At 32.4% G+C, this 12,639-nt stretch overlaps 1 protein-coding gene across 4 annotated transcripts in view; it reads left to right on the top strand.

Moving 5' to 3' along the window:
- The window catches only part of LOC136040389 (BTB/POZ domain-containing protein 6-like), a 396,184-nt gene that overhangs the window by 379,721 nt on the left and 3,824 nt on the right, over positions 1 to 12,639 (top strand). For all 4 annotated transcript variants that reach the window (XM_065724657.1, XM_065724660.1, XM_065724658.1 and 1 more), the window contains exon 4: positions 3,116 to 3,297. In XM_065724657.1, the coding sequence (XP_065580729.1) occupies positions 3,116 to 3,297 (182 nt within the window). The remainder of the gene's footprint in view (positions 1 to 3,115; positions 3,298 to 12,639) is intronic.

Consider the following 12,639-nt stretch of genomic DNA (forward strand, 5'->3'; position numbering starts at 1 on the left):
GGGTTGTCCCTTCCGCAATCCCTCGCTCTTTACGCTAAAGTTTGACTCTTTGCCACAATTCTGCTTTTTAAAACAATTAAAAGCTTTAGCGTAAAGAGCGAGGGATTGCGGAGGGGACAACCCATTTCATATACGGAGTAATTTCTGTTCGTTTTAAGTTTTAATGTCGCTCCTTACTTTCAGTAAAAAAAACTAGTTTTTTTTATGTAATCAAGAGTAGAAACATGGCCTAATCCTACCATGAAGTAAAAGGGGTATTGTCTTGAAAACAAATCAATTCTAAAAATAGAGCCAATATTTTGGCTTGGATCTACAGGATAGGCAATCAAATTACCTTTTCCATGCAAATCAAATTACCTTTTTCCAATGGTTTTATTATTAAAAATTATTCTAATCATTATTAGATTATTTTGGATATAAATTATGTGTATTTGGAATGTATTTTTTTTCTGGCTAAGTTAAAATCGTTCGAAAAAATTATGTTTAAAAAAGAAACTAAGAGAATAGTATATCTAAAGATAGTACATTTTGTATATCATTGATCTACAAAGAAAGGATGGGGCAACAGCCCCGCCCCTCGTTCTCTTGTTCGCGAGTGATTAAAAGTCTCTATAAAATGTCAAATTTGCAGTACTAATCGGCAGTACTAGTAGTCCCTATAAGCACCGTGTTTAATCAGCTTCAATTTGGTTGTAACTATGGCGAAGCCTTGTTGAAAATTGTTTCTATTAGGAACGCACAATAGCATATAATTGACGAAAGAGACTTTCGATCAATATTATACTGTCCGGTGACGTCATTTTAAAGGAGAAAAGTTAGCCTAACTCTTGTTTAGGTCAATGACCAGATTTTATATTCAACTTGCAGTATACTAAGAGGCTTACGCAGAGTGGTTTCAGTGGAGATAAGGGGGCCTTTCCCCGTAGATTTTCCTCCCTTTCCATTTTGGTTTTGAAAAATAAAGATTTTGGGGTATTTTCGTTCAATAATATTTTTTTCGGGGGAGGGAGGTCGATTTTTAAAAGGGAAATATGACCTTCTGAAATATTGAAAAATACGATTTCCCCCACCATAAATAAGTGTGTATGAATGCCAATGCTTACACAATGAATGACTGTGGTCAGGGCTGTCACTTCACAAAAATGTAGAAAAAGTTAGTTTATTTTAGAAAATCAATGGGGTGGGGCATTTTTGTTGTTGTTTTTCAATGAAGATACGAAGAAAAGGTACTTTCCATTAAAAACAATTTTTTGGTTTTAATTTAGAGGGAAAACCCCCCTTTTTGGCCCCGAGCTATGGTGCAGAAGAACCATAAACATCCTTAAGGACTGGTTTTGATTAACAAAAACCTATCTAAAGTCTAACCAAAACTGTAATTTGCTTATTTACATTTTTGATAAGAAAAATATTGTGATCTGAAAATCCACTGCTTTGTGTTTAATTTTACGATTTGTTATTCATTTTCATTTTGTTTGTTATTCATTTTGTTACGATTTGTTATTCATTTTCTCAGTAATTTGTCAAGATGTAAATGAAACTATTTTTAGCCTTCATTGAACAAGATTTTCAGTTCAGCCCCTTTTTTAGACTGTTGGCCCGTCGCTGCATATTTCCAGTTCATCTTTTCTTCCTGTATGTTGCAATTTTCTGTTTATCGTACTTGTTGCCCAAAAAAATATAGGAATTCAATTTATTATTATTTACCACTAACTTTTATCGCCTAACGTAATTTCATACATTTTGTTGGAGGCAAGTAACATACAGTCTTTACATAAGACATAATCTTTATCTTGCAACTTTTGTCTTAGCCTTTAGCCCCAGAAGGAAAACAAAAAAAAATGATTCTGGTTACAACTAAATATGAAAGAAGACACGTGATATTTTGCTACTAAAATAAAAAAAAGGAAAATAAACCTAAAAAAATATCTTTCTCTTTTGCCAAAAGGTGCAATTTTCACGGACCACCTCCTTCCCCCAAAAAAGGATTTGGTTGAATTTCACGAAAATCTTAGATTTTTGTGAAGTTTGGGGGTGTTGGAGGCATTATTTCCAACTAGCAAAAATATAAAAAATCACGCTGTCTTTTATTCTACAATAAATGTTAAGTAACAGAATTTTAAGCCATCCTGGCCGTCCTGGCTAAGTGGTTGGCTTGCTGTATTGGGAATCTTCTTCCCGAGGGGTAAGAGCTTGATTCCTGGCGTGGCTGATTAATTTGTTTGGGACAGGGGTCAGTGGCGTGACTCTGTAAGCTCAGACAGAGTCAACCCAGCTCTAAATGGGTACCTGGAGAAATCTGGGGAAGGCAAGCAGGAAGGGTGTGAAAAAGCACAAGATGGTTAGCCCCATACTCCCATTGTACTTCCTGTCTGAAGGGCCATGAAGCGGAGATCAGCACCGCCGGTTTGGACCTTGAGGTTTTAATTCCGTCAACGAAATTTTAAAAATATAATTTTCGATTTTACCTTTTTTTCTGTGAGACTAAGAACAGTTTAAAAAATGGCATTGACTTAAGACTATCAAAAATGTTGATCATTCCAGAGTGCAGTTTTAAAAGCTTAACTCAATTGTGGTGATTCAAAAGGCCCTTTTTTACGATCTCTTTCAACATGAAACTTATAATTTACAATTTTATGAAAATACGTTCTATCGGCAGCTCCAATCCCCTTTCATATTTCGTATTTTGTTCTTAAGGTAATTAGACAGTTGTGTTTTTTTTTGTTTTTTTTTTGTTTTTTTTTTTAATGGACTTATGCCAAAACAGACTTTTGTTTTTCCCAAGTAGTTAGAATAAAATAAAACAATTTTGAAAATTCAGGAGTGGGTTTTTTTAGATGTTTGTTCAATGAAAATACCAAAAGAGAGGTAAGTTTCGGAATCGAAGAAAGGAGATGGCTGAGATAAGAAAATAAGGTGGTAAGGCAAAATATCTCCAGGTTTCCCCTTTTCTTAGAGCCTTTGTTTAAGGATGTCTTTGTATTCATCAATTCTGGTTCATCTGCTGAGAATTTAAGTTTATCAATCAATTATATGGAAAAATATTAACTTTGAATGTTGTTGCGTTCTTTGAATATGTTTTGATAAGAAACATGGTTAATGGTAAACATCCTTGCAGATTTCTTCATTTCGAACCGGTTGATCTAAGGTCTGTCCACACTGCTGTTGCAACACTGCATGCATCGCAACAGTACTTGTGCTCGGAATTGACCGAGTGTTGCGTTGACTACCTCGGGAAAAACCTCACAATTTCTAACGTTTTACAAGTTCTTCAACATGTTTTGCTCTACTGTCCAAGTGGTAAGTAATTTTGTATTCTATTTTTATTTTCTGATACAAATGTGATATTTTTCCTTTAAACAAATGTTTAAGCGAATTTGTTAAAATATACCTTTTTTTAAGAACCCCTCCAGCTCTGGTATGCTGAGAAAGTGCTTTATGCGCGCGTTCCTTGTTTTACAATTTTCTATGTTTTTCCAGGAGGGGAGGGGGTATTACACAACTGGTTGGTAGAAATACATCAAGTTAGGAGCGAAATTCCTTTTTTTTGTGGGACTGTTTCAATCACAGCCTTTTAAAAATGTTTCTCGTTTTTACTTTTATTTTCTTTTTTATTGTTTCAACTTTTATATAGCATTACATTTGTTACAGTTTGATTTTTACTGTTTTTCCATTATTTGAGTAAAAAATCCATTATTTTTTTTCTACTTTTGTCCATTTATTTATTATCAATTATTGATTCTTAAAATTTTATTGCATGTAATTTATTATTTTTTATTTGTATAAACACGTGTTTGTTTTAATGTAAATTCCAGAATTAATTTTAAAATTGTTCCCCAAAATTATAAATAAAATCTGATACTTTTTATGGAGGATAAAAAGAAGCGAGACTTGAATATATGTTATTGAATTTTTAAATTAAAGTGATCAAAACAAGATTCACCAGAATTTTGGTTAGTCATACTTATAATAAAAGCGATATCTTACAATTCATAAATTTATGTCATATAAATTTAATTATCTCAAAATAAAATAAACAATTACTACATGAAATACGATAAATAAAGCCCACAATTACAGAAAATAAATTATGGCTTTTCTTTTGGAAATCGGATAGCTTGGTTAACCGATACGGTTCGTGTGTTTGAATATCTCAATTTTTACTCCATATCAAATTGGAGTAAAAAAAAACTGCCGACAGGTAATAAAAAAAAAAAAAAAACTTGAAAAACCAGTTGATCGGTTCATATTATAAGAGTTTGAAAAAACTAACCAAAAATCATTTTTATCTTAAATTGTAAAATTAACGTCAAGTAACCGTCTTTTTATTGCACACATGCGATTTCTCACTTTGTATTCATCAATTCTGGCTAAGGTATTCATATCAAAATGAGTTGAGTTTAACCATCAATTATTACTCAACTTTTTTTATTTGTTTGGCTGTTAGAAAATGCTAACCAGTTCATAAATATGCTAAAACGTTACCCTCTGCAGGGGCAGACCCGCCGGGGATGGTTTTAGGGACGTGTGCTCGCTCACAATGTCAAAAGATGCACTTATTACGGGAGTGAGTGAATAAAAAGTAAAAATGGGAGAGCTCATTTTCACTTATTACCCTGATTAATTCTACGTCCACTCCTACTTCCTGGCAAGTTAATAGTGATTTAGCTTCTTTTTTTGTAAGTGATGTTTTTAATCAAACAGTTCGTGGTAACGAACTGTAGTGAGTGTGTGGTAAGGAGCGACCCGGCTCAATAGTAACTGAAACTCTAAAAAATGGAATTTTGATACCAATAGTTACATCAAAAGAATCACATTTTAAATATATAACTTTCATCAAGATTAGTCTTATCTATCAAAAGTAACGAGCCTGAGTAAATTTGCCTCATTTTAGAAAATAGGAGGAAACACCCCCTAAAAGTCATACAATCTTAAATTAACAATATTAAAGTTAATCTAAAGTCATAAAATCACACCATCAGATTCAGCGTATCAGAGAACCCTATTGTAGAAGTTTCAGGCTCCTATCTACAAAATGTGGAATTTCGCATTTTTTGCCAGAAGACAGATCACAGATGCGTATCTATTTTTTTTTTCTTCTTCTTTTCCAGGGGTGATCTTATCGACTCAGTGGTCCTAGGATGTCGCAAGAGGGCTCATTCTAACGGAAATTAAAAGTTCTAGTGCCCTTTTTAAGTGACCAAAAAAATTGGAGGGCACCTAGGCCCCCTCCCATGCTCCTTTTTCCACAAAGTCACCGGATCAGAATTATGAGACAGCCATTTTATTCACCATTGTCGAAAAACCTAATAACTATGTCTTTGGGGATGACTAACTCCCCCACAGTCTCCTTAGGAGGGGCTGCAAGTTGCAAACTTTGACCTGTGTTTACATATAGTAATGGTTATTGGGAAGTGTACAGACGTTTTCAGGGGGATTTTTTTGGTTTGGGGGGAGATAAGTTGAGGGGGAGGGTTACGTGGAAGGATCTTTCCATGGAGGAATTTGTCATGGGGACGAGAATTTCAATGAAGGGGGTGCAGGATTTTCTAGCATTAAATAAAAAAAAACAATGAAAAAATAAATATGAAAAGTTTTTTTCAACTGAAAGTAAGGAGCGGCATTAAAACCAAAACGAACAGAAATTATTATGCATATGAGGGGTTTACCTCCTCGTAATACCTTGCTTTTTAAGCTGAAGTATTTTAAGTAATTTCAACTATTTATTCTACGACCTTTGTGACTCAGGGGTCATTCTTAAGGAATTGGGACAAAATTTAAGCTTCAGTGTAAAGAGCTAGGTATTGATGAGGGGGGGAACTCCCTCATTTACACAATAAAAACATACGAATATAGAAGTTCGTTACGTAAGTTAATTCGTAAGTTATGAATATTTTTTACAAATGAAAACATGCGCGAAAAATTGGAGGGCAACAAGGCCTCCTTTCTCGCTCTTTTTTTTCTTAAAATCTTCCGATTAAAACTATGAGAAAGCCATTATCCAAAAAAACATGCATTAATTCAAAAACATCCAGAAACTGAATAAAAAACAAGTGTTTTAACTGAAAGTAAGCAGCGACATTAAAACTTAAAACGAACAGGAATTACTTCGTATATGAAACAGGCTTTTCCTCCTCAACGGCCCGCTCTTTATGCTAAAGTTTTTTACTGTTCTAAAAAGTAGAGTTAAGAAAAAGAGTCAAACTTTAGCGTAAAGAGCGATGCGTTGAGGAGCAAAAGCCCCTTTCATACACGAAGTAATTCCTGTTCGTTTTAAGTTTTAATGTTGTCCCTTACTTTCAGTTAAAAAACTTGTTTTAATTATTTAATATATAACAAGTTCCAGCAATGGAAAGAGCTATCACAAATTACTCAGTGGGTGTCCCTGATTGCTGTTAAAAGATGTTACAGGTTTCTCTTGTTTTTTTGTTTTTTTTTAATTTGACTAATAAATTAATTTTATCTTGTAAAAACTCCTATGGCACCTTTTTTTTATAATATCGGTTTTTACCTCGCGCCCTTTCAATTAACTGTCCTTTCGATTAACTGAGCTTCCATTCTTAATTAAATTAATTTAATAAGTTAAGTTTTACTTTATTTGAGTAATCAAACTTTCAAACTTATCAGAAATTGAATTATAATGCTACAAATTGTGTTCATATGAATCTATTACGCTAGAACGATTTATAAAAAAAGATTTACTTTTCTTTCCTGAAAGATTAATTACAGGCTAAAATATTTGAATACGAATAATAAAAAAAACAATTGTAAATTCGAACGTACTAACAAGTAAAAATAACTTTTTTTTTCCTGCTACCCAGACCGAGTAGTAAATTTTTAAAACTGCTAACTACCCAACAGCTACTTTCTGTGTTACCCCCACCCCTAAAGACATACACACACACTTTCAGCTTTTGTTTCATAAATTTTAATCCATCCAGGTATAATTTTTTTTTTTAATATGTTTGGTGATTACATGATTTTTTAAAAACTTGTATTGAAAAAAGACAAACTTTATTTATTTATGCTTTAGCTATTTAAAAATATAACTCGCGAGTGCACAAAGGCAAACTGCACCTTCACTAAAGGTTCTTGTAATAAATGCTATTACTTATTTTATGAGGGTATTACTTATAAGCTAATCATGATAAGGTTATCTGACGTTAAAATCTATTCAACGGAAAACAATTTCTTTTAACCAAACATGAATGTCTGATAAGGTTTAAAAAAAATACGCCTATTTTTTTTTAAAAAAAGTAATTATTGCGACAACCCTCCTTGCAATCATGTAATGCAGACAGGGGCGAACGGAGAGGGGGAGGATTAAGTCCTGTAGCCTGATCCTGCCCGTCCCTCCGAAAATGCTAAAGTTTATGGAATTTCTTGACACACCCTATTCAAAGTATAAAAAAAATTATTTTTACTATATATTGTTATGTTTTTGATAATGTTAAGTTCTGACTATTATTTTTCTTTTTATATTTTTTTAAATTATGTTTGAACGGAAAGTTGTAATATAATTTTTTAGCGCAACTTGGATGAGAAATTTTCAATGGTTGGGTAGTCAGAAGGTTGCTTCGAAAAACCTTGATGGTGAATTTGCAATGTGAATTTTAATGCAAGCGTGGATCCTTAACTTATCCAATCCAGCTCCAGAAAATCTGATCAGAAATTCAGCAATTTCTGGGATGACTCTAACCATGCTAGTGTACCCCTGAACAGCCATTTTTATTTACCATAGATAGATTGTTGTTTTTTTTTAAGTAAAATTCAACTAGAAATTCAAACAGTAAGGGAAAACATATCATCATGTACAAATTATATGCAATTATATGTAAACCTCTATATGCCCATCAGGTGTGTGTGCTTTGTCTCAAAAGGAATTTTCACCTTGACCTGTTTCAGACTTCAATAATTCTTTTTGATATCAGCAGTGTTAATTGAAAGGGCGGTAAATTCGCAGGAGAGTTAGAAAACTGACATAAAAATTAATTTTTTTTGCTCTTCTATTCACGAATAGAATTTGTAGTGTGAAGTTAATTCTAAATTTCAATATACTTCTGCTTTTGAGGAGAGGGAACATAACACATTTTGGAAAGAAAGACAACCTTCTAAATATATTGAGAGTCAAAGAATAAATGTGAACCGGGATTAAACCCGTCAGTTGAACGTATTTTGTTCAGTAAGGTGAATTATAAACATAATTTGGGCAATAGATGCCATAAATCAGGGTTGGATTATCACAGCTTCCTTGGGGATATCTTCACATGCTCCAATATCTCCACCATCACTCACTATCTCGCTTCCAGACAAGACAGGGAGACTTCCTAAAGACTTTTTCCAATGGCCAGTTGCCATATGGAATGAGGAGAAAGAACCGTTTTATGGAGAGATGAATAAAGATTTTTGAAAACTTTCATAAGGGTTTTCAGCCTAAATTAGGATTGATAGGCGATAAGTTCCTAGTAGGTTTTGATCAATTACTAATAAAAGACAGTGGAGGAAATTTAAAAAAAAGTCAATTTTGGTTTTAAAGCATCAAAGGGAGAGCAAAAAAATGTCAAATTACTTTGAGATTAGCTTGTGTCCATTTGTTGAGCATCACACTCTAAGTGTATATATAAAGTCATACACGTTCCTATGTTCTCCATTGAAGAATTCTGGGATATATAATGTGTAGCAGATTTCTCCTTAGCTCTTCGTTCGCGCGTGCGCAATGGCGAATTTATATACCCTTGATGTGCTTTGATACCTATTAGGTTATCAATCAATAGTTCTCTCTACTGACCACGTCTGTTTCTAGCACTATAATGATGGGTATCAAATGCATTGCTTAAAGTGCATTTGTGTTTGGAGAGCATCGAAGAATTTACTGAAAATTTTCATTTATTCTGTTTATTTCGCAATTAATTCTACTAATTTCATGAATTTTAAGGTTTTTTTTGCCAATAAAGTGAATTCGGCACTGAGAGGAAAAATAATGTGATTATTAAGTGGCTCCCTTAAGAAAAGTTTCTGAAGAACATTTAGAATAAATATAGTTAATTCATTTTTATTATTAATTAATCACACTTGGTTTCTTATAATTTAGTTAAATTATTTAATGCTCAATCAATTTTTGATTTTAATCAGTATTTTTGTAAATAGCTTTGCAACTGCATAAAGCTAAAAGCAAATCAAGCACATTTATGCAATTGTATCAGAGAGTAACAAAAGCGGTAATAAATAATTAAATAAATAAAATAAATATAATACAATATTATATATATACACACACACATATATATATATATATACTAGCTGTTGGGGTGGCGCTTCGCGCCACCCCAACACCTAGTTGGTGGGGGCGCTTCGCGCCCCCCCCAAGCCCCCCCGCGCGCGTAAGTCGTTACGCGCCATAATAGTTACGCGCCATTGTAGTTGTGTCCCTATGTCCCACCTGTGAATATAGATATATATATATATATATGGTTTTAACTACGTAAAACTTGCGAATATACAACATTCTTTGCTGTCCCATTGTCTTTGCATATAAATAGATTGTCAGGTTATCCCCCTGTTTCCCCCGGTGTCCCCGTTGTAGTTGTGTCCCTGTGTCCCGGTCGTCATTTATATTCCCTGTGTCCCGGGTCCCGGTCATCATTTGTATCCCGGTGTCCCGGTCTGTATATACATTCGTTTTTTAGTTTTGTTTTTCTCCTTTATTTTTTTCCTTTTTTTTTCTTTTTTAGCTTATTTAGATTTTTAGATTTTTTAGTTTTTTTTATTAGTTTTTAGTTTTTATTTCTTTTTAGTTTTTTTGTCCCGGTCGTCATTTATATCCCCCTGTTTCCCCCGGTGTCCCCGTTGTAGTTGTGTCCCTGTGTCCCGGTCGTTATTTATTTTTTAGTTTTTTACCTTTTTTTAGTTTTTTTAGTTTTTTAGCTTTTTTATTTTTTTTATTAGTTTTTAGTTTTTTTGTAGTTTTTGCCTTTTTTTTAGTTTTTTTAGTTTTTTAGCTTTTTTATTAGTTTTTAGTTTTTTTTGTAGTTTTTGCCTTTTTTTAGTTTTTTAGTTTTTTAGCTTTTTTATTTTTTTTATTAGTTTTTAGTTTTTTTTGTAGTTTTTGCCTTTTTTTAGTTTTTTCAGTTTTGACGTCACCTGATCCAGTTTTTTCAGGTGACGTCACCTGATCCACAGATCCACAGACAACTTATTTTTATATATATAGATAGTTTTTTTTTTTTACTTATGTCCTGGTCGTCATTTATACTCCCTGTGTCCCGGTGCTTTGTTGATTGCTAATCGAACATTACTTTTGTCCTGGTCGCTTTCTCTTTGAGTGTCGACATTTATTAGTTTTTTCCTTTTTTTTTTAGTTTTTTATTGGTTTTTACCTTTATTTTAGCTTATTTTTCAGTTTTTTCCTTTTTTTTATTTTTTTTTTATTTTTTATTTTTTTTAGTTTTTTACCTTTTTTTAGTTTTTTTAGTTTTTTTAGTTTTTTAGCTTTTTTACTTTTTTTATTAGTTTTTAGTTTTTTTTGTAGTTTTTGCCTTTTTTTAGTTTTTTCAGTTTTTTTTTTAGTTTTTTATTGGTTTTTACCTTTATAGTTTTTTTAGTTTTTTAGCTTTTTTATTTTTTTATTAGTTTTTAGTTTTTTTTTGTAGTTTTTGCCTTTTTTTAGTTTTTTCAGTTTTGACGTCACCTAATCCAGTTTTTTCAGGTGACGTCACCTGACACATCCATCCATCCATCCACAGACAGACAACTTATTTTTATATATATAGATATATATATATATATATATATATATATATATATATATATATATATATATATATATATATATAAACAAATTAGCAGTAGGCTACAAAAAGCAATTAAAAGTAGTAGCATTAATTGGGAAAAACGTAGAGGGTGACAACTTTTTCCAGAATCTAGAGGTTGGGGGGGGGATAAATCTGTCTTTTTTTTTGATTTTCCGATGAAAATACCAAAAAAAAGACATTTTTCAATGAAGATAGCCCCCCCCCCCCATTCGGCATTTTCCTAAATCTGGGGGATAAGTTAAGGCAAAAATAGTTATATGCTTTCCTGCCCCTTTACAATTTACGCTACCGGTAAGAAAGGTTACTTTGTTGAATGGCAGTTGGGATGCTCATGTTAGTGTGTAGACTTGAAAAATCATTTTTTATCTCGCATATGTCCTTTCTTCATTTTTCTTATGTAACAATAAGATAAGGGACATATATTCATTTGTCTTATATTCAGGGGCTCTATTTGGCCACGGAGTAGGGGGAACTATCCCCCTTCCCGACCCCAGTTTTTCCCTCTAGCTGTAATTCAACGTATTCAAGAATCTTGCAAAAATTAAAATAGGTCAAAATAATTCAGAAATCTACAGAAACAGATCATTTTTATCAGGGTCAGATCTAGAGCGAAATCTTGGGAGGAGGGATGATAAGAGCACCAATAAGAAAAATCTTGGGGACAATGTGATAAGGGCATCAATAATTGTAAAAAAGAAGTGAAAACAGAAAAAAAAACAAAGAACGAGGTCACCAGAAACAACCCGCCCCCTCCTCTGAATCCTCCAGTGAGTTTTATTTAGTAATATCTTAGCCTTATATGGCTCATTTTTCATTTTTCACTCCGTCATTTTCACTTGACTTTAGAAAATTGACCCGAATTTGGCCCCTCCTGAATTTTGACAAAATTACGCCCCTGCTTTTATTGTAAGAATTGACGATAGTAAGATTTAAACCAGATAAGTTCTTAGGCCGACATTGGGACAAAAATAAGGGGTTGATTTCTTTTTTTACCAAAACAGGTTTTTTTTAAAGAAAGGATAAAAAGAAAGGAGGAAATAGAAGAAGAAGGGAAACAAAAACATGAGCTATGCTTTGGTGAACTGTTTGTTAATTTTGGCTTGCATTAAAGTATCAAGGACAGTCAAAATGAAATCTCATCATTTTAATGAAAAAAAATCAAAAAAAGATCCAAAAGAGAAATTTCAAAAAATAATTCCATCATTTAACGAAAAAAAAGGCCACCAGGCAGTAACGCAGTTTTTGATGGATGCATGTGCTACATTAAAACAAGAAAGCAAAGTTGGTGAAAAATAAGCTAAATATGACACCAATAAGGTTGAGAAGGAGTAATGTTTAAGTTTTTACGGATAAAAAGTGTTATCAAATTTAGATAATTATTTTAGCTTATTTATTTTCACGCATCGACTTGGCAACACTGACAAAAATATATTGCTCCCAAAAATATTCATAACCCTAAAATAACCAAAAGGAAAGCGTGGTTTTTCAGTTAAAAAAATAAATGATGAGTTCAGGCGACTAAAAATGTTTTGACAAAATGTTTTGATTTCGACTTCCTATGTAATATAAGTAGTTACAAATCGCCTGCTTGGAAAATTGATTTAAATAGTTAAATAATTAGTCTTATTATTTTTAGGATTTCGACCAAACTATTAAGCGACAGGTCCCACTCCTGCCCTGAAAAGCGATCCTACTACTCCACATCTTGAATTTTTTACCCCAGTTATTATTATAATATCATATAATATATTTTATATATATATATATATATATATATATATATATATATATATATATATATATATATATATATATATATATATTATATTTA

This window comes from Artemia franciscana, chromosome 20 (assembly GCF_032884065.1).
Source record: "Artemia franciscana chromosome 20, ASM3288406v1, whole genome shotgun sequence".
NCBI lineage: Eukaryota > Metazoa > Arthropoda > Branchiopoda > Anostraca > Artemiidae > Artemia > Artemia franciscana.